The following is a 21,344-nucleotide window of genomic DNA, read 5'->3' on the forward strand; positions in this document are numbered from 1 at the left end:
ATTTTTTTGGAAGGATTTTTGGCTTGCAAATTTTCCTGAGTTAGTGGTTTTTAGTCTAGAAATGTCTGCCTTCTCTAATGGAATGATTAAAGGATCATGGGATTTGCCTAGCACTAAATGTACTGAGTGCCTGAGGCATATAACACAGTCACATGAGAAAGAGGAAAAAAAAAATCATTTAACCTTTTGGTACATGAGCTCATCTTTCAAAAAGCCTCCTATGCCAGATATCTTCCATTTGCCTTTCTAGATCATTCTCTACTTTTCTCTAGCCCTACTGCCTGAAAGAAGATAGAAAAAGCCAAATGTGATTATGGGACAGACATTCACAAGGAAAATGGCACAACAGAGGAACATACCTGCCACATGGCTGTAAACATCACTATCATTTTCATTGTGTTCTCGGTGTACTAGTAGGGTATATATAATCACTGGATTATATACAGTGAGAATTAACATTTTGTTTATCTATTCACCAGTTAATAGACAAACCAAAACCAGTTAATTTTAACTGTTTCCAGTTTGCAATTATTATGAATAATGCTCCCATGAACATTCATGTAAATGTGTTTGTATGGACGTGTTTTCATTTCTTTTGGTTATATTCCTGGGAGTTGAATTGTTGGGTTACATGGAAGGTGTGTGTTTAACTTCTTAAGAATCTGACAAAACTATTTTCCACAGTGGTTGTATCATTTTACCTTCCTGTTAGCAATGAATAGGGGTTATAGTTTCTTCTCATTGTCACCAACACTTGGTACTGCCTGTCAGTAATGCCTTTTTCATTGTAGCCATTCTAGTGAGTGTGTAAAATCACTTTTGTTTTTCTTTAGCTTTTTATTTTGAAATAAATATAGATCCACAGAAAGTTGCAAAATTGTACAGAGAGGTCCTGTATACCCTTCAGTCAGTTTCTTCCAGTGGTTACATCTTATATAATTATAGCACAATTTTAAAACCAAGAAGCTGACCTTCCTACAATGTTTGCATTGAGTTTCTTTTTTTTTTTTTTTTTTTGCATTGAGTTTCATACCATATTATCACACCTGAAGAGTCACATCTTGCTAGCGGTTTGTCCATGTTATTGATCATATTAAAGAATCAGCTTTTTGTTTCACCAATTTTCTTTTTTTGTTTTCAGTTTCATTCATTGACGTTCTTTATTATTTCCTACCTTCAGCTTGCTCTGGGTTTATTTTGTTCCTCCTTTTCTAGTTTCCTGAGGTGGGATCTTATATTACTGATTTGAAACTTTTCCATTTCTAATGTAAGCATTTACCGCGAAATATGTCCCTCTCAGCACTGCTTTAGCAGGATTCCATAAATTTTGAACGTGAAGTATTAAATGTTCATGTAATTAAATATATTTTGAAAATTTCTCTTGCCATTTCTTCTTTGATCCGTAAGTTATCTAGAAATGTGTTGTTCAGTTTCCAAATGTTCGGAGATTTTACGATTATATTTCTGTTACTGATTTCTAGTTTGAATCTATTGTGGTCAGAGAACAAACTGTGCATGACTTCAATTCTTTCAAATTGGTTAAAGTTTCTTTTATGGCCCAGGATATGGTTTATTTTGATAAGTATTCTGTGAGTGCTTGAAAAGACTGTGTGTTTTGCTCTTGCTGAATGGAACATACTATAAATGTTGACTAGATCCTATTGGCTAATATTTTTCTATACCCTTGTAGATTTTTTTTCCGGTTGTTTTACCAGTTGTCAAGAGGACATGTGAAGTCTCCAACTATAATTATGGATTTGTCTATTTTTTCTTTCAGTTCTATCAGTTTTTGCTTCATATACTTTGTAGCTCTTTTGTTTAGTGTGTACACATGTAAGATTGGTATGTCTTCTTCTTGGTTTGACTCTTTTATCATTGTTTAATATTCCTTTCTGTATCTGATATTCTTTTCTCTGAAGTCTACTTTATCTGGTATATTAATACAGCCACTTCCGCTTTGTTTTGGTTAATGTATCAGGGTACATCTTTTTCCATTCTTATACTTTCCAACCTACTTCTATTGTGTTTGAAGTTAGTTTTTTTATACATAGGATACAGCTGGGTTGCTTTCCCTCACCCTGCCATCCTATTTCTTTAAACTGATGTATTTAGACAATTTTCATTTAATTATTGGTATGTTAGCCTCCCAATTTACTTATTGTTTTCTGTTACTTTCTCAGTTTTTGTTTCTGTTTTCTTTTACTATCTTACTGACGGTTACTTACATTTTTTGAAGAATTTTTTAGAATTATGTTTTATCTATAGTGGTTGAGGTATTTTTAAGTGGTTGCTCTAAGTGTTACATTATATATATATTTTATGTAGAATGTTTACTTTTCTCTGTATTTATTTATTTTTTTAAAGATTTTATTTATTCGTTCATGAGAAACACACGGGGGGGGGGGGGAGGCAGAGACACAGGCAGAGGGAGAAGGAGGTTCCCTGCAGGGATCCTGACGTGGGACTCGATCTTGGGTCTCCAGGATCACACCCTGGGCCGACGGCAGTGCTAAACCGCTGAGCCACACGGGCTGCCCTCCCTGTTTTTAATGCAATTATTTTAAATATTTCCTCTATATACATTAATAGCCACATCAGATAATGTTACAAGTTTTGCTCTGAATAGAAAGTCTATTATATTTATTTATATTTTATTCTTTCTATTGTTCTTTCTTCCTTCTGGATATTCCAATATTCTTTCTTTCTTTTATAATTTCCTTTCTGTTTCAAGAACTTCCTTTAGCTATTCTGTTAAGGTTTGCGGATGACAAATTCTCTTACTTTTTCTTTATCTAACAATATCTTTATTTCTGATTCATTCCTAAAGGATATTTTCACTAAATAAGAGATCTGGGTTAACAGTTCTTTTCTCTTAGTATTTTTTTAAAAAATATTTTATTTATTTATTCATGAGAGATACCTACAGAGAGAGAGGCACAGATACAGACAGAGGGAGAAGCAGGCTCCATGTAAGGAGCCCGATGTGGGACTCAATCCCACGTCTCCAGGATCACACCCTGGGCTGAAGGCAGCACTAAACCGCTGAGCCACCCAGGCTGCCCTTCTCATAGCATTTGAAGAATGCAAAACATGTGACACTTCCTCTGGCTTCCATGATTTCTGGTGAAAAAAAGCTATTGTTGCTTGATTGCTTTTTCCTTATAGATAAGATGGCAGTACTCTGCTTTCAAGAGTTTGCCTTTAGTTTTTTTGTTTTGTTTTTTCATTTGTTTTTATTTAATATCAGTAAGGCTGTAGATTTTTTTTTTTAAAGATTTCATTTATTTATGAGAGACAGGGAGAGGCAGAGACACAGGCAGAGGGAGAAGCAGGCTCCCTGCAGGGAGCCCAATGTGGTACTCAGGAGTCCATCCAGAATGCCCAAGATCAGGCCCTGAGCCGAAGGCAGAAGCTCAATCACGGAGTCACCCATGTGTCTGTCTTTAGTTTTTAGAAGTCTGAATATGATGTATCACAGAGCGGATTTCTTTGCATTTATCCTGTTTGGGGCTCACTAGCCACTTGAATCTTTGAGTTTATAACTTTTGCCAAAATTGGGAAATTTTCAGTGGTTATTTCTTTGAATATTTTTTTCAGCCCTATCCTTCTTCCCCTTTTCTCTTGAACTTTGATGACACAAAGGTTAGATCTTCTGTTATAGTCTCACAAGTCCCTGTGGCTTTGTTCAGTTTTTAAAGTCTATTTTCTTTCTGTTACTCAGATTGGGTAATTTCTATTGTATCTTCATGTTCACTGATTCTTTTCTCTGTTTTCTCCATTCTGCTGGTGAGCCTATCCTTTGAAGATTTTTGTTTTTAAAATTTCGGTTATTGTATTTTTTAGTTCTAAAACATCTATTTGGTTCTTCTTTACAGTTCTTTTTCTTTGGTGAGACTTTCTGTTTTTCCATTTGTTCCAAGCATGTTCATAATTGCTTGCTGAAGCATTTTTATAATGGTTGCTTCAAAGTCTTTTTCAGATAATTTGATTATCTGTATCATCTCAGTGTTGGTGTCCCTTGTCTTCTCATTCAAGTTCAGATTTTCCTGGTTCTTGATATAACAAGTGACTTTTTATTGTATTCTGGACATTTTGGGTATTATAAGACTCTGGATCTTGTTTAAATCTTCTGCCTTAGCAGGCTTCCCCTGGTACTGTGTTAATAGGGAAAGTGAGGTTTCCATGTAATTATTGGCAGGTTAGGTGTGACTCTGGCTTCTGATTAGCCCAGAAGAGAGAGTGTCTTGTTACTTTTGAGTGGGAGTGGAAGTTCAGGCTTTCTACATGACACCCTAGGATAGGGAAGGTTCATTACTGTCAGACGGGCATAGAAGTCCTGGCTTTTGGGGATCCCTGGGTGGTTCAGCGGTTTAGCGCCTGCCTTTGGCCCAGGGCAAGATCCTGGAGTCCCGGGATCGAGTCCCGTGTCGGGCTCCCAGCATGGAGCCTGCTTCTCCCTCCTCCCGTGTCTCTGCCTCTCTCTCTCTCTCTATCATAAATAAATAAATAAATAAATAAATAAATAAATAAATATTAAAAAAACAAAAAAAAAGAAGTCCTGGCTTTCCACTAGGCCTTCACTGATGTCACCCTGCCTTGGAGGTAAAAAGGTACCTCAGGTAGAGGTCACTTTTGGGCAACAGGTTTGAACAATGGAATGTACAGCAAGGCAAAAGGGCCCAGAGTGACCCCAAGCCCCTGGCTGAATATAGACAGCTCTATCAAGAGATCCACCTCAAAACATCTATAGGCCCTAACTAGCCAACAGGCTACTTACAACTCGGTACAGATACCTAGGGAAAATTTCATAGGTCCATCCCCATACCTCACCTCCCTGCTTTAAATACAGTTCCACTCACTGCCTCCTTACAGACAGTTTCTCCTTTGCTGTCCTGCCCTGCCCTCTCTTATGGATGCATTCAATAAATTTCTATCTCCTTTGTTCTGCCTCTGATAAACCTTTCACCACCACCGCCCCCCATGCCCACTTCCACCCCATCAGTTTGCTCCACATTTGGGGACTCCCATCTGATTGAGAGAGACACACACCTCACTGCAGCTCCCACATGGCCTCTACTCTGTCTCCTCAGACACCATCTCTGTAGGGAGGGACAGAGATACCCTGTTAATGTTGGGTAGGTGGGTGGGAGTTCAGGCTCTGTTGTTCCCATAGAGTCTAGGAGGAAGGTCTTATTCCCACCAGGTAGGGATAAAAGTCCTGATTTTCCACTAGGCCATTTCTGGAAAGAAAGGAATACACTAGAACCTCTGAAATCTTTCCCATCCCTGTAATTCTGAACTTTATATAGAGGAGAAAGTGAAGATTTGCATTTCTTTGAGGAGGAGGAGAGACAGTTGTCTATGTGTGAGAAGGCTTTATAGAAGCACTGCCCCTGGCCCAGTATTTGCCTTCTGAAATCTCAGGGGTTCTTTCACTTGAGTCATATGGGGAACTGTAATGAAAATATTTTCATTTGTCTTAACAGTTTGGCTTTCTGAGCAAAGAAAGCTGGAACCTCCGTTAAAGGACATTAACCTTGGAAATTAAAGGGTAATTTACTAGCCAGAGACCTCTAAAGGCATTTAGATTGTTTCCCCGTATTTGCATTTCAAAGAGGGATGAAAAGGGTCAGTTGCTTACATTCCAAAGGACTGTAAAAGCCAAGGTTTCTCTCCAGCTCAGGGGTGGAGTGGGGCAAGATGTGACCTATTTATACTCTCAGATTAATAATTTGAGAGTTCCTCTTCTGCAGTATAAACTGTTGTGTCTCTCTTGATGGGATCGGGGACCCCAAATGTGGGGCAATGGTCCAGGAGAAACTGGTGTGACGCAGAACAAAGGAGACAAGTTTACTGAATCCATCTGCAAGGAACAGTGGGTAAGACAGCAAAGGAGAGACTATTTGCAAGGAGGCAGTGAGTGGAGCTGTACTTAGTGCAGGAAGGTGAGGAGTTATTGGGACGTATGGAATTTTCCTTTTTGGTAACTGTGCCTGGTTCTAAGTAGCTCATTGGTCAGTTAGGGCTTATGGATATTCTGAGGTGGGTTGTCTGATGGGCCTGTCAGTATTCTGCCAGGGGGAGGCTGTGGGCCCTTCTGCCCTCATCAACCCTCCATTGCTCAAGCCTGTTGCCTATAAGCGGCCTCTACATAAACCCCTCACGTGCAGGATGACATCTGGCTTTCTTTGTGTTGCCTGTGGAGTACTGGGTGTAGGAATGGACACAGTTAATAATAATTGAGATCACTGCTCCAGAAACCTCATTATTTGCTTTCAGGATAAAATGATCAAATATAGATACACTCACCACAAAGGGAAGGATACACTCGTGCTGATTTTGCACCACATATAAGCTGAAGAGGGACATGCGGCTGGGGCCCATCAAGCTGCAGGCTAGAGAGAAAAAGTTCTGCAGAGCCTCACAGAAGTTGGAGCGTATGTCAGCCCAGGAATGTAGAGCAATTTGCACAATGAGAAGCCTTGGAGGTTGCTGGTAAAGCTGCGTGGGATTAGAGGGTCCTTTACCACTACTTCGTCCATGATACATGGTAACAGACCAGAAGTGGAACTGAAGCCACTACCTGGATATTCTCTATACCTACAGGGAAGGAAAGAGAAATCACTGGGTTTCATAAAACTAAATAAAAAAAAAAAAAAAACGAAATTATGCTTGGTTTAAATGATGAACACAGGACTAGAACACTAAGTCCAAAAAGGAGTCAGACTGGGTACTAACTCAAATTCCTAGGCTATCCCATCTTAACAGCTCCCAAGGAATCTAGATGTTTACCTGTAATGCAAGGCTGAGACTGCTTACAGATGCTGAGTGGAACTAAAAAAGAGACACAAAGGCCAAATTTCAGTCTCAAAGTAAGCTATCTGCCCTCATAAACTTTATTTATCAGTATTTATTTTACTACATTTTATAATTTCTTTTTTTAAAATTTTTATTTATTTATGATAGTCACACACACACACAGAGAGAGAGAGAGGCAGAGACATAGGCAGAGGGAGAAGCAGGCTCCATGCACCGGGAGCCCGACATGGGATTCGATCCCGAGTCTCCAGGATCGTGCCCTGGGCCAATGGCAGGCGCCAAACCGCTGCGCCACCCAGGGATCCCTTATAATTTGTTTCTATGACTGTCTCTCTCACTACACTGTGAGCTTCCCAAGGCTGGAGAACTTGTCTTGTCAATTTTATCTACGAGTGTTTAGCACAGTATTTATTTGGTACGCAGTAATTCTTAAAAATAAAAATATGACCAAGTTTTCTCCCACAAGACCTATTCAAGACCCTTTATGACTTGATCTTCAGTCTTATTGGAGGCTATTCTCCACCTCAAGTTTTTCACTGAAATAAAACCAAATATACCATTCACTTCAGTGTGTTTGCTGTACTGTTTTCTCTGTCTTTAATACCCTATTTTCTTTCTTTCTGGCTATTCACACTTATTTCAGGGCTCAGGTTCAGAAATGAGAAAAATGAGTACACAGAACCGATATTAGGAATGAGAACATCTGTAGATCCTTATAAGTGCTCAAACATGGGAAGGATTGTGGAAGGCTATAACTAACAACTTTATGCCAATAAATTTGATAAGGTGGACAAATCGCTAGAATATATCTAACCAATACTAGATAAAAAAGAAAATTAAAAAACCAAAATAGTCTGTAGCTATTAAATAAATTTAATTAGTAGTAAATATCTTCCCACAAAGTAAACTACAAGGCTGGATGATTCCACTGATGAGTTCCATCAAATTCTCAAAGACCAAGAATTTCAATCCTAAATAAAGTCTTTCAGAAAATAGAAAAGGAATTACTGCTCTATTAGTTTTACTAGGTTAACATAACCTATGATACCAAAATCAGATAAGAATATTTATTATAAGAGAAAATTATGGGGCAATCTCACCCACAAATCTAGATGTAAAAATCCTGAACAAAATATGAGTAGGAAAGAGCAATATATGAAACAAGTAATACAACATGACCAAGTTGGGTTTATCACAAGAATAAAACAGTGATATAAAGTTAGACAGTCACTGTAATTCATCGCATTAAAAGATTAAATGAGAAAAATGATATGATCATCTCATTAGATTCAGAAGCTTTCGCTAAAATTCAACATTCAGGCATGATAGACTCTTAAACTAGGAATAGATAATAGAAACAATCTTGGGGGACCTGGGTGGCTCAGGTGATTAAGTGTCTGCTTTCGGCTCAGGTCATAATCTCAGGGTCCTGGGATCAAGCCTTGCATCAGGCTCTTGGCTCCGGGGAATCTGCTTTTCCATCTCCCTCTGTACTCTCTCTAGCTCTTGCTCTCTCTCTCAAGTAAATTAAAAAAAATTTTAAAGAAATAATCTCATAAAAAATGTTTACAAAAATCTAGAACAAATATCTTTTTTTTAGAGGGGAGGAGGGGCAGAAGGAGAGATAATATTTTTTTTAAGATTTAATTTATTTATTCATGAGACACACACACACACAGAGAGAGAGAGAGAGAGAGGCAGGGACATAGGCAGAGGAAGAAGCAGGCTCCATGTACAGAGCCCAATGTGGGACCTGATCCGGGGAGTCCAGGATCACACCCTGGGCTGAAAGCAGGCTCTAAACTGCTGAGCCACCCGGGCGTCCTGAGAATCTTAAGCAGGCTCCACACCCAGTGCAGAATCCAACGTTAAGGCTTGATCTCACAACTCTGATATCGTGACCTGGGCAGAAGTCAGGAGTCATGTGCTTAACTGACTGAGCCACCCAGGCATCCTAAGAGCAAATATCATTCTTAACAGCGATGTTCAAGACTTTCCATCCAAGACAAGAAGACTGTTCTCATCACTTCTATTCAACACTGAGGTGAAGGCAACATTAAGGCAAGATAAATAAATATAATGCATTGCAGTGGAAGAAAGAAAACTGTTATTGTTTGTAAATGATATGATTGTATATATGGAAAATCTAAAAGAATTTACAGTTTTATAATTTTCCCCAAAAGGTCTCATCTTTTGTTAAACTTTATACTTAGAGATCTTATTTTTTAATGTTAATTTACATTAAATCTTTTTAAATTTCATTTTTAGTTGTTGCTAATACATAGAAATAAAACTGATTTTTGTATACTGATTTTGTATTTAACAAGCTTACTGTACTCTCTTACTAATTATAATAATTTATATGTAAATTCTTTTGGAATTTTTGTCCATAATCATATAAGCTGTGAATAATGACATACACCAGGATACATGAACAAAGTCAGATCATACCAGCAAAAGACTATTCATACCAATCTTGTTCACAATCACTGTAAATTGCAAACAACACAAATGTCAATCAACATTAGAGTAGATAAATTCTGGTATATTTATACATTTAGCAATAAAAATGAAATAGTTATATACAACAACATGGATGACTCTAAGAAACATAAGCAAGACACAAAGGATACATATAGTACAATTTCACCTACACAGATTTTAAAAATAAGCACAAATAGTTATATTATGTACATAATGATTAAACTATTTTTAAAAATCAAGAAAATGACTATCATAAAATTAGGGTAGTGATTTTCTCTAAAAAGAAGGGGAGCATCATGATGAGAAGGGACAGAAGAGGAGGTTTTGGGTACTGGCAATGTTCTATTTCTTGACCTTTATTGTGGTTACCTGGGTGCTCACTTTATAATTATCAAGCTGTATGTTCATATTTTATGAAATGTTCTCTATATATGTTATATTTAATAATAAAAATACTTTAAAAAAGAACATTAGGATAAGCATAAAAGGAAATATTTTTTATTTATTTACTTTTAAAGGTTTTATTTACTTGAGAGACAGAAAGCACAATCAGGGAGAGGGACAGAGGGAGAGGAGAGAGGGGCAGAGGGAGAGGAAGAAGCAGACTCCCTGCTGAGCAGGGAGCTCTATTCAAGGCTCTATCCCAGGACCCTGGGATCATGACCTGAGCCAAAGGCAGATACTTAACCAAATGAGCCACCCCAAAGAAAATATTTTTTAGATTAAAAAATCATCTCTGGGAACTAAAATAACTCTATATAATTGTCTGTTAGCTAAATAATGCAGGGAAAAGAAAAACTTATTTCATTTCCCCAGGTCCAAGAGAAATATTATATTATTTACGATAATTTTCAGAAACCCTTTGGAATTTGGGATCTTGGAAAGTGATCTGAGTGCACAGATAAATGTGTTCATCAAAATTAATCTGTGAAGTTATTTCCCTTCAAACTTTCCTTTTTGGTTAGTGGAACTCAGCATTTGTTCATTCAACAATATTTTATTGAGTTCCAATTATGTGTTGGGTACAGCTGAACAAATAAGTAAATGAATATGCTAACCTATTAAAAGTACTCTTGAACTAGAAATCCAAATCAATGACTAATGTATTCAGCAAGAAAGCACATATCATATCTTTTAACTCTACTTTTAAATTAAGTGGATGAGATCAATATAATGCTGAATTTGAGATCAACACATGGATTCACACAGACAGGCCCCCAGACAGAGGTCTTATTTAATGTAGAAAGTGCTTTTAGTCCCCCTCTCCAGCTTCTGTTGGAAGCTGATCCAAAATTAGAAAGCAGTATGACAGTTAAAGCATAGAAAGGATGCTTGCTCCATCATAAGTTATCCCATGAGAAGAACACAAGCACAAGCACTGTTCAAACTATTTTTGATAATTTTTTTACAAAGAAATAGAATATTCTGATATCCAACGTTTCTAACATTTTACATTATAGTATGCTCAACAGGTACGAGTTTACTATTTTTTATTTCCCACTTATAGCTGATAATATGACAGATTTAAACATTTTGACAGTTTTGAAAGGTTCTGAGACAAATGTAACTTTTCCCCATTGACGGTTAAGATCACTTTGAACGGTTTCAGCTTGCACAAGTCATTTTTAGATTCCACACTTGAGCCCAATTTCAAGACCGTACCTCAAATGAGGTAAGAGGCAGCTCTCTTCCCTCTACTTTCAAACATGATCAATTAATGCAGCTGATGTATCTGGGCATAATACTAAGCAGAATCTGGCTATTTTTCAACCTATAACTTTTCATTTTTACTCAAGCACCCACTTATTGGTGTCTCCCTGCAAATTGGTTAAACCTGGAACTATGCCTTGACCCACCAAAAGCCATCAAGTTACTCCCTTACCAAAAGCCCTTCAATGGCTTCCAATTACATTTAGAACAAAATACTTATTCTGGCACCGAAGTGCTGCATGTACCTCCTTCCCAAGTCTCCAACCTCATGCCATGCCATCCCCTGCCCCCCTTCCACTCTATCCTGGTCCTGAGGCACCTTTCAGGTCCATAAGCGCATGGGCCTCTCACTGTGGCTCCTTGCAGCTGCTGGAAGTTCTTTTACATCATTACTCTTCTTAACCGGACTTGTCCTTTAGGTCTCAGACTTTAGGTCTTAATAGGTTAGGGCCCTTTATAGGCCCTCACAAAAGCTTTCCTATAGCCTTTATATAAAGCTCCTAGGATACTGTATGTGATAAACGATTCAATGGGTTCTCCCTCTTGCAGGGTCACACTAAAAATATCTTGGATCCTGGGGATGGATCCCTGGATGGCTCAGCGGTTTAGCTCCACCTTTGGCCCAGGGCGGGATCCTGGAGACTCTGGATCGAGTCCCACATCGGGCCCCGTGCATGGAGCCTGCTTCTCCCTCTGCCTGTGTCTCTGCCTCTCTCTCTCTCTGCGTCTCTCTTATGAATAAATAAATAAAATCTTAAATTTTTTTTTCTTGGATCTTAAGCACTTCTGCCTTCGTGAGGCACTTCACTAAAAAATAATAATAATAAAAATTAACTAATAGGTTCTCGTGGGCCGTAAAACGTTCACTTTTCTAAGTTCAAACAAACAAACAAACAAACATGTTCTTTGGCCTTAAAGAGTCACTGTTTTCTTGACTTTACAAGAAGTTCGAACATGGTCTTGGTTTCCGCCCACTTGGCCCCAAAGCGTGGTCGAGGGGCCTAGGCACGGCGCCTCCGCCTCCGGAGCCTGCAGGTTGGCGGCCCAGCCGCGAGGCCTGGGAGCGCCCACTGAGGGGACGCGGCGTCGCGGCCCTTCAGACACTCGCAAGGAGAAGCCGCTCGGCCGGCGGTGGCTGAGGACTGGTGTGCGTCGGCGCTGCCTCGGCCCGGACCACCAACACCTACCTGAGGGCCGCCCCGGCTCGGCTCAAGCCCACCCTTCGCGGCGCTCTCCACCCGCTCCGGGCTGTCCTCCCGCTAAGGCCATCAGCCCTCCTTCTGCCCCCACGCAGGGAAAAGTGAGGTTGTCACTCCTTCCTCGGGAAGGCAAAGCCCCCATTACCTGGGCCTCCTGGCTATCGGAGTGCGCCTGCGCCGAGGAAAGCGCGGGTCAGACGGAGGTCGTCTGCGCAGGGCTGCTCACTGCGCGCGCAGCCTCCGGGGCCGCCTCGGCGTCTACCTCAGCACCGCAGTCTCCGAGACCCCAGGCCGCGGGGGAAAATGGCCCCACTTTGGCCCCGAGGTAGGGTTTTGGAGCTCTGTGGAGGCTGTTGGGCTAACCTTGACACTTCCTCGTTAGCCTACTCCCGTCCCCAGTCACACATTCCTGTAACGCCCCTCCCCCCGACTTTCCAGTGGCACCTCCACTGTGTCCTTAGCTTTAACCTTTCTCTTCCACATCATTCATTCACTTGTTGAGTCGGGTCACTCTTTTATTCAATAAATATTTGTTGAGGGCACACTATGTGCCAGGCACTGTGCTATGGTTGGGGTACAGTGGACACACATGCCCTCATGGAAGTTAGAGTTTAGTTGACTTTTCAAGAAACCCAAGTTTTCCAACCTCTACCTTCCAAGAGGGTTTGCCCCGCTCTACTCACGCTCATTCCCACTTGTTAGCTGTAGATTCCTATAGTCCCTTTGACAAAATCCAGTTGACATAGGCATGTCCTGGGCCTTACCAGTCGGCTGGTCAGGTCTCCAACTCTGGATGAAGGGGAATTATCTGAATTAGCCCAAAAGAGAGGAAAAGATAATGCTAATACCAAACCAGAAGTGGACAAGCACTTTCTCCTCTCTCCTTCTATTTATTTATTTATTTATTTATTTATTTATTATTTATTTATTTATTTATTTGATTTATTCGTGAGAGACACGGAGAGAGAGAGGCAGAGACACAGGCAGAGGGAGAAGCAGGCTCCACACAGGGAGCCCGACGTGGGACTCGATCCAGGGTCTCCAGGATCAGGCCCTGGGGGGAAGGCGGCGCTAAACCGCCGAGCCACCAGGGCTGCCCTCTCCCTCTTTATTATTGTCATCTGTCCCCATCCCCCACCCAGTTCATTGGCTGCTGTGCAGGTAGGGGGAGAGGAAATCAGTTTACCAGTAAGTGATTCAGGACAAATTAGAACCAATAGGAAAAGAGCCACCTGCCGATGTTTTAGTCCTACTAAACCAATTTTGCTCCCTTCAACTGCTCCTCAGAGTAAAATCAGAAGCAGCCTGGGTGGCTCAGCGGTTTAGCGCCACCTTCAGCCCAGGGATTGATCCTGGAGACCCGGAATCGAGTCCCCACGTCGGGCTTCCTGTATGAAGTCTGCTTCTTCCTCTGCCTCTCTCTCTCTCTCTCTCTGTTTCTCATGAATAAATAAATAAATAAATCTTAAAAAAAAGAAGAAGAAGAAGAAGTAGCCCAGGCTCCTGGGTGTAATCTGGTCAAGAGACTTCTTGTATTTTAATATAAAGTGTAGCTTCTCAACATATCTTCTTTCTTACATACTCCAAATTTGTCTCCCTGCCTCTAATCTCCAGTTTATCCCATACACTCATGTTAGAATTATTCTTGTAAAAATATATTTGATCATGTCATTCTTTGCTTACACATTGTTTTGTTTTTGTTTCTCTTTCTTGTTTTGGTTTGGTTACAAGGTCTGTTATAACTATAACTATCTTAGCAGGCTCAACACCAACACTATCCTCACTCTAATTGCAAATTATATCCCATTTGCACATCCCTATTGCTCCCAGCTACAATAAGTTTCTCTTTTCCTCTATAAATTGTTTTATCCATCTGGAGTAGCATTTATTGGATAATGTGCCAAAGATTGGGCTAGATGTGGGGAACTATGACATAATTTCCTCAAGACCCTTCTAAACTCTGAGGATCACAAACTGCCAAGAAAGCAACCTGCATATATATATGGGCATGCTTCCTAGAGAAAGAGATTATCATTCTGAGCTTAATCAATAGAGTGAATAGGAGTTAGCCAAGCAAAGGAAATGGAGAACATTCTATGCAGAGGGAATTCTGAGGAAATGAAAAAGCTCAGCTAGTCCAGAGCATAGTGCATGGAAGAGGTAGATAAGGGGCCAGAATATGTAAGGTCTTGCGGACTATATTAAGGATTTTGGATTTCATCCCATAATGAAGGTATGGTGGCGAGCTGGACTGAAGTATTTGAAGCAGAGAAGTGATCTGATTTGTGTACTGGAGAGAACAGTCTATTGCCCTGAGAGGAATGGATTAGGGATTGGAGTTGGGGTGGTGGTGGCTAGTGATGGAAGCAAGACTGGAGTAAGAAGTAGCCCAGGCAAGAGATGATGGTGGCTTGAATTAGGTGTTAGTAGGGGGTTGCAGAGATGTAATGGAGACATTTAGTAGTTAAAATGAATAGGTATTGGTAAATAATTAGATTGATTAGGAGGAAGCCAGAACAACAGAGCCTAGAACATAGTAGGCATTCGATGAATATTTATTGAAGAATGAATACAAATATTCTGGCTTGGATAGCTGGAAAGATAATGGTGCTATATACAGATATAAGAAACGTTGGTTCTACCAGTTACCCAGGCTAGTGTAGGAGTAAGGATGACAGTTTGATTTTGGACATGTTGAAAGCAAAGTGCCTGTAGGATACTGAGTGGAGATGTTCCATAGGCAGTTAGATGTATGTGTCAGTACCTGAAGAGAAAAATATGAACTGGATATGTAGATTTAAGAAATAGATATTAATTAAATTAGTATGAGTGAGACAGCTTAGAGCAATGATTTTTTTCAAAGTAGGGATCTCAACCCATTAATAGTAAAATCAATTTAGTGGTCGCAACAAACATTTTAAAAATGAAATAGAATAAAATGCAATGCCATAGAAAATATCGGGGTTTAGCTCCTGAATTAAAGAAATATAGTGTATGACTTTGTGAAAGTTTACTTCACTAATATATTACAAATGTATTTAAGTATGACTAGGTGGCAATATAAAAAAGAACTTGCATGTTGCTGTCAAAAAATTTGAAAAAGATTTTTGAAAAAAATCAAGAGACAAAAAAATCAATATCTAAACTATGTTCAGAGAAGGGACTAAGGTCTAAGTTAGATTGCTGACAAGCAGTTAGGGAGAGGCATGTATGGGTGCCAGAGGAATTAGCTCAGAGGAGGACCTATTGTGTTGAGGCTGGTGTGTTAGGAAAAATGTTTCAGAGAGACTTGATGTATCAATCTCAAATGTCTATTTTCCCTTCTAGACTTAAGCAATTTGAATTCAGGAACCATGTTTTGTGTGTCTCTGCACAGGGGCCATGCTAATCTTCTCTGTATTGTTACTATTTTAGTATATGTGCTGCCAAAGCCCAGAAACTATGTATTAAATTATTTTCTTATCTCTGGTACTTAAAAAAATGCCTACCACATAGTAGGTCCTCAATAGCTGTTGAATGAATAAACCACAGTGTGCACTTTAGATGGATTACTCTGATGGAAATCTGGAAAGGGAGAGGTTAGAGGCAGGTTTTTTTTTTTTTTAATGAGACTATTGCATAGTCTAAGTGAACAATAATAAAGTCATGAACTATGATAATAATGGAAAGAAAAGGACAAATTTAAGTTATTTAGGAGGCAGAATTAACAGGTCATGATGACTGCTTACATGTGAACGTTATAGCCAGCCTCCAGGATGGCCCCCTGTAATCTTTGTATTCCACTCTTGTGTAGTCCCTACCCACAGTGCATGAGGGTTGGCCTGTGAGAGGGACAGAATATGGCAGAAATTATTATAGTTTACTTCTGAGGCTAGATTATAAAAGGTATTGTGACTTTCACCTTGCTTTTTTGGATCACTTGCTCTGAAGAAGTAACTCTATATTCTGAGGACATTCCAACAACCCCATGGAGAAGTCCATGTAGAAAGGAACTGAGATTTACTGCCAATAGCCACTATCAACTTGCCAGGCATGGAATTAAGCCGTCCTGGAAATGGATTGTCCGGCCCTAGTCAAACATTCAGATGACGGCAGCCCTATTCAATATCAGGACCAAAAGCTCCTGAGACACTGGGAACTAGACAACTCAGCTAAGCAGAATTCCTGACACAAGGAAACTGTGAGATAATGAATGTCTATTGTTTTTTAAAAACTACTAAATTTTGATGTTAATTTGCTACATTTGTTATGCAGCCTAGATAACCAAACATGGGGGATGAAAGAGGAGAATGCAAAGACTACCAGCAAGGCTATAAATTGGAGTATGAAGTACTTGAAGAAGGAGCAGGTAAGGATTGGGATGGGGGAACATTGTGAGTTATTTTCAGGCCCTGTGTTCGTCTTGTCTGTAGGATTTCCAAAAGGATATATCCATAGGTAGTCTTTGCCCCTCGCTCTGGAAGGCGTACTCATCCTTGGATATTCAGTTCACACGTCACTTCTTTGAAAACTTCCTGTTTTGCTCAGGCAAAACCTAAATCTGAGCATTTATTTCACGTTATTGTGAAAGCAAACATAAATCACTTTGCATTGCAATTATCTATTTGCAGTTTGTTAGATGCTTGCTAAAATAATACTTTTGAGAAATTTGGTGTGTGTATCCATGACATATTTTCCCTTAGTACGGCCGTTCGAGCTTTTGGAGGGGACCGAACCCGCCACTGGAAGACCTGGAGCCACACCGTCAGCCCGGTTCCGAAGTGGAACTCCCACCTACACCTAGGTCTAGCTCCGCCCGTACCTGGGTTGGGCTTACCCGCTCCTTAGCTCCGCCTCCACCCAACCCCGATTGGCTGGAGGAGGAAATCGGCCCGACCAGTAGTCCCTTCTTGAAGGGGCGGAGCCGGGCTGCGTTCTGGTCTGGCCGACGCAGGCCGAACCGGGCCGAGGAGATCCGAGTGGGACCGAGGCGGGCAGCGCCACGGCCCGGAGCGGAGGTGGCAGGGCGCGCCCCACCCAGCGGCCCGGCGGAGCCAAAGATGCTGGCTTCTGCCACACCGCCCCTCCCGGGCTCCCAGCTGCCTCCGGCCTCGCCCTTCCCGCTGCTGCTGCTTGCGGTGCTGAGCGGCCCGGCATCCGGCCGCGTCCCCCGCTCGGTGCCCAGGACCTCGCTTCCTATCTCCGGTAAGGCGTGGGCGCCCTCGCCCTCAGCCCTTCGCGCGGCGCCCAGGCCCCGCCTGCAGGTGCCGGTACCCAGCTGCCTTCCTACGGACCCCGGCAGGCGCTCTGGGGCCCCTCGGCGCAGCGCACCGAGTCCCGCCTCCGCCCCGCCGGGGCCGGGGCAGGACCCCCTACGCGGTGCGGCTCCCCCGCGTCGCGCTTCGGCTCTCGAGACACGCCCGGGCGGCTCCGGCTGCCCCTTGACCGCGGAAGGGTCAAGCCCCTCACCGTGCAGACGCGGCCACTGAGGCCTATGATGGGGTAGGGGCTTTCTGAGGTCGTCCATTTCGGAGTTCCCTCTTCCCGAACATACACCTGTGTCCCTCATGCCAGCTTGACGCCCATTCTTCTTCCAAACTCATTGGTCTTTCATTCTAGTCCAGCCATCCATCCTTCTCCATCTCAGCATTTGCATCTGCCCACTTCTCAAATCCGGTCCCTCCTTATCCTCATTTATACCTCCCTGCAAGCCTTTTGCCCTGCTGGCAGCCCTCCTGTCTCTAACACACTTCTCAGGCCTCTCACAGCTGACAGCAACTCCCATTCTCTTGATCCATGATCCATCGTAACCCTTGGCATTCCCTGCTCTCTCTACCCGTTCCCTGCATTGGATGTTGGGAAACTGTTCAGTGAATTGACTTAAAATTCTGTTTAAATGATTTTTAAAGTATTCCGAAGGGGGAGGGGGTTGGAAAAAGGAGATTTGGTCCTTTTAAAGGATGTGGAAGAAGCCAGGGGATGCCACAAGGTTAAAAATGGTTATTGGAGTGATTCACACTTAATAGGCTCTCAGCTGAGGTGGACACGGGCATGGCCACAGACCTTGTTTTCTTCTTACTGGACAGTGTTAGTGCCTTGTGCAGAGAAAACTAGTGAAGCTGAGAGGACAGCCTGTTGGCAAAACCTCACAAGTGGGTAATAGTAATGTAGAGGCTAAACTTCAGACTAGTGACATATTGGGTTGCTATGAATTAAGAAGACAAAGTTGTGGTCAGAGACTGGGGTTTGTTTGTGCTGAAGCAATAGCCACAAAAGAGAACTGAGGTTGCCTGGCTGGGTTGATAACCAGAAATGCAGAGAAGTCCAGATAGCAAGGTGAAACAGAGTTGGGGATATAAAGAGAGGTTGGGTGTTTAGGGCTTATGATGAGCATGAGAGAATAGGCAGGCACAGCATAGACATGAACATGGGTGTGGGAGGATGGGGTGGGAGGGGCTCTGTACATCAGCACATCTAGGAATGAATGGCTCATAGCCATTCTGTCTGACTTGATGGTAGCTGAGCAGATAAAGTAGGTAGAGTAGAGCTGTGTTGGTGCAGGGGTAGGGGCCCCAGAGTGAGCTAAGAAGGTAAATACATGCTAACTTATTTGTTATAATCTTTAAATAGAGTTCTGAATGATGCTATGAGGTTTAGATTTGGCCCAAATGAAGCACAAGTCTAAGTAGGGAAGAAAGGAACCGTTTGTGGAACACATAGTCCATGTCAGTTGCTTCCTCCTATGTTACCTCATTTTATTCTGTCAACAAGCCTGGTTGGTGGTGTTTACAAGATGAGGAAAGTGATGCTCAGGGCAAGTAACTTATTCAAGATCATACAGCTGGTAAGTGAAAGAGCCACATTTGAGCTTGGGCTGATCCATTTACAAAGCACATACTCTTGCCTACTCTTTACCTCTCTGGGTGGAAATAGGGTGGGATTGGGAAGGACAAGAGCAGTGGGAGAGATAGGAGATAGTCTCCTAAAGTGTTGGTGAAAAGAGTGAATCGTTTCCCTTCTAAGTGAAAAGAAGTTACTAGTAAGTAGGGATTTAAAAAAAGGAAATTTAGAAAGTACTTGTACCTTCTACAGTATTTTCAAGTTATGTATCATGTTGCCATGAATAGAGATTACAGACTTAATATTTATGCTGATATTTTAATAAAGTGTTCTATTTTTACAGAAAAAGCATATTTGACTGCCCTGTGTGCTAAGTATTCTGGCCTCATCAGTTCTCTCACTTTGTGGAGGTTAGGTGGTTGGCCTGTCAAAGCTCTGTTTTTCCCCCTCATGGCTGCTAAATAAATGGCACTTGGGAGAAAACAGAAATTGAGCCCTTTGGCTTTGCCCTTATGGACCCAACCCTTATGAAGCAATGGCTGGTATCACTCTCCTCTCTCACCCTCTCTTCCTGCCAGAGGCTGACTCCTATCTCACCCGGTTCAGCGTCCCTCAGACGTACAATTACTCTGTCCTCCTTGTGGATCCTGCTTCCCATACACTCTATGTCGGCACTCGGGACACAGTCTTCGCTTTATCCCTGCCCTTCTCAGGGGAGAGACCTCGCAGGGTGAGAGATGAAAGTGGGGAGGACCGCAGACCCCACAGCATGGGATTAGATACATGGTTTTATGGGATTGATGGTGGTGGGGGTGTTCATAATAACCAAATATGTACCAGTGGTGGTGGTAGGAGGGGGAGTGTTGGTGAAGATGAACAGATGAAGAATATTAACTTCATTATATTTCCTAAGGGTGATTGAAGGGGTGGTCATGGTGACTGGGGAGGCCATGAGGGAGGCTCATGTTGGGGAGGAGGTCATTTCTTTAGGGCAGTAGCTTTTAAACTTTTTTGACCACCCCTTAGTTAGAAATATACATTTTGACCTATTAGAAGTATATATTGAAAGAACCCTTTCTTGAAACAGTATCTGTTCTCCTATATGTGATATATTCTGATATATTCTATTTCATTAAAAATAAAAGCAATTTATTTCATTACTGGTTAATGGGTGGAGACCTCCGGTTCGAAAAATAGTGCTCTGTTCAAAAAATAGTGCTCTGATTGGTGGTGATGGTCGGGTGGGGGTGGGAGGAGCTCTGAAGTTCTCAAATTGATGGAGGTTATGGGACTGTTTTACCTACCCTGACTTGGAAGGAATTTGGGAAGAATCTGGGGGAAACAGTTACTCCTCCTTTCTCAGATTGACTGGATGGTGCCTGAGGCCCACAGACAGAACTGTAGGAAGAAAGGCAAGAAGGAGGTAGGTGTGAATCTTGTCCCTGTCCTGAGTGTCAGTTGAAACCTAGTTCCAGCCCTAAGTCTGTGTCTGTCCCCTGCAGTGCTTCCATCCCAGTGGGCCCAGGCAGGGACTCTAACACCATGGCATCACCTGTCATCTCTGATCCAGAGCTGCATCTAACTGTCCTGACACTACCCTACCTTTCCTCGTACCTGCTGCTTCTGATTCTCTCTAATCATCTCTGACCCCCAGGACGAATGTCACAATTTTGTCCAGATTCTCGCCATTGCCAATGCCTCTCACCTCCTCACTTGTGGCACCTTCGCTTTTGATCCGAAGTGCGGGGTTATTGTGAGTGACAGGGGTGGGAGGATGGGAAGGGTTTTCTGTGAGTGACCCTGATGGGAGGCATGCTTAAGGCAACACTTGTGCATGATAAACATTGGGGGTGAGGGATGTCCTCACAGGGTGGAACCTTTGTCTGCCATGGAAGGGGGGTAGGAAAGGGAGGAGGGGAGGGAGGTTGTCTGTAGAAGGTGAGGTATACGGAGTAAAGAGAGAAGAGGGATGGTGAAGGGAATTAGGGATAAGAGAGGATAAATCCAGGAGAGACTTTAGAGGTAACTCATGTTTCCTTTGCTCTGTGTATGTTTTGTCCAGGGAGCTGAGGTCCATTTCTTAATCAGCACAATCCATGCCTGCTTCTTCTTCCCATGGTGTGTGACTGTCTCTTACCCCCTTCTCCCACCTCTCCTGCCAACTTCATTCTGTGTGGGCTGCTACGTTCTGCTGTCATGGCTTCTGAGGTCACTGCCCACCAGTATAGTACTTGCCAGCCCCATACTCTGGATTTGGCCTTCGAAGTGGGCACTCTGTCAGTCACCTTTTCTTCTAGGTCCTGTTCATTGCTG

At 42.0% G+C, this 21,344-nt stretch overlaps 2 protein-coding genes and 1 non-coding gene across 17 annotated transcripts in view; 1 reads left to right on the forward strand and 2 right to left on the reverse strand.

The window, feature by feature from the left end:
- Positions 1-12,474, reverse strand: part of M1AP (meiosis 1 associated protein) — a 79,266-nt gene extending 66,792 nt beyond the window's left edge. For 9 of the 10 annotated variants that reach the window (XR_013349094.1, XR_013349092.1, XR_013349093.1 and 6 more), the window contains exons 1-2: positions 12,358-12,474; positions 6,310-6,600 (exon numbers count right to left, since the gene is read on the reverse strand). Coding sequence is in view for 6 of the 10 variants with exons in the window: in XM_077843009.1 (XP_077699135.1) it covers positions 6,310-6,549 (240 nt within the window). In the remaining 4 variants the exon portion in view is untranslated. The other variant, XM_077843006.1, reaches the window with a different exon arrangement.
- Positions 12,383-21,344, forward strand: part of SEMA4F (ssemaphorin 4F) — a 31,376-nt gene continuing 22,414 nt past the window's right edge. For 2 of the 6 annotated variants that reach the window (XM_077842964.1, XM_077842966.1), the window contains exons 1-6: positions 12,383-12,537; positions 16,467-16,560; positions 16,895-17,396; positions 19,610-19,761; positions 20,395-20,454; positions 20,686-20,784. In XM_077842964.1, coding sequence (XP_077699090.1) covers positions 16,489-16,560; positions 16,895-17,396; positions 19,610-19,761; positions 20,395-20,454; positions 20,686-20,784 — 885 coding nt within the window. In that variant the 5' untranslated portion in view covers positions 12,383-12,537; positions 16,467-16,488. The remainder of the gene's footprint in view (positions 12,538-16,466; positions 16,561-16,894; positions 17,397-19,609; positions 19,762-20,394; positions 20,455-20,685; positions 20,785-21,344) is intronic. The other 4 variants (XM_077842965.1, XM_077842968.1, XM_077842969.1 and 1 more) reach the window with 3 other exon arrangements.
- On the reverse strand, positions 15,544-15,646 carry LOC144281488 (U6 spliceosomal RNA). Its single transcript, XR_013350001.1, has one exon. It is a non-coding gene; the product is annotated as a U6 spliceosomal RNA (small nuclear RNA).

Source organism: Canis aureus, chromosome 12 (genome assembly GCF_053574225.1).
Source record: "Canis aureus isolate CA01 chromosome 12, VMU_Caureus_v.1.0, whole genome shotgun sequence".
NCBI classification, from domain to species: domain Eukaryota; kingdom Metazoa; phylum Chordata; class Mammalia; order Carnivora; family Canidae; genus Canis; species Canis aureus.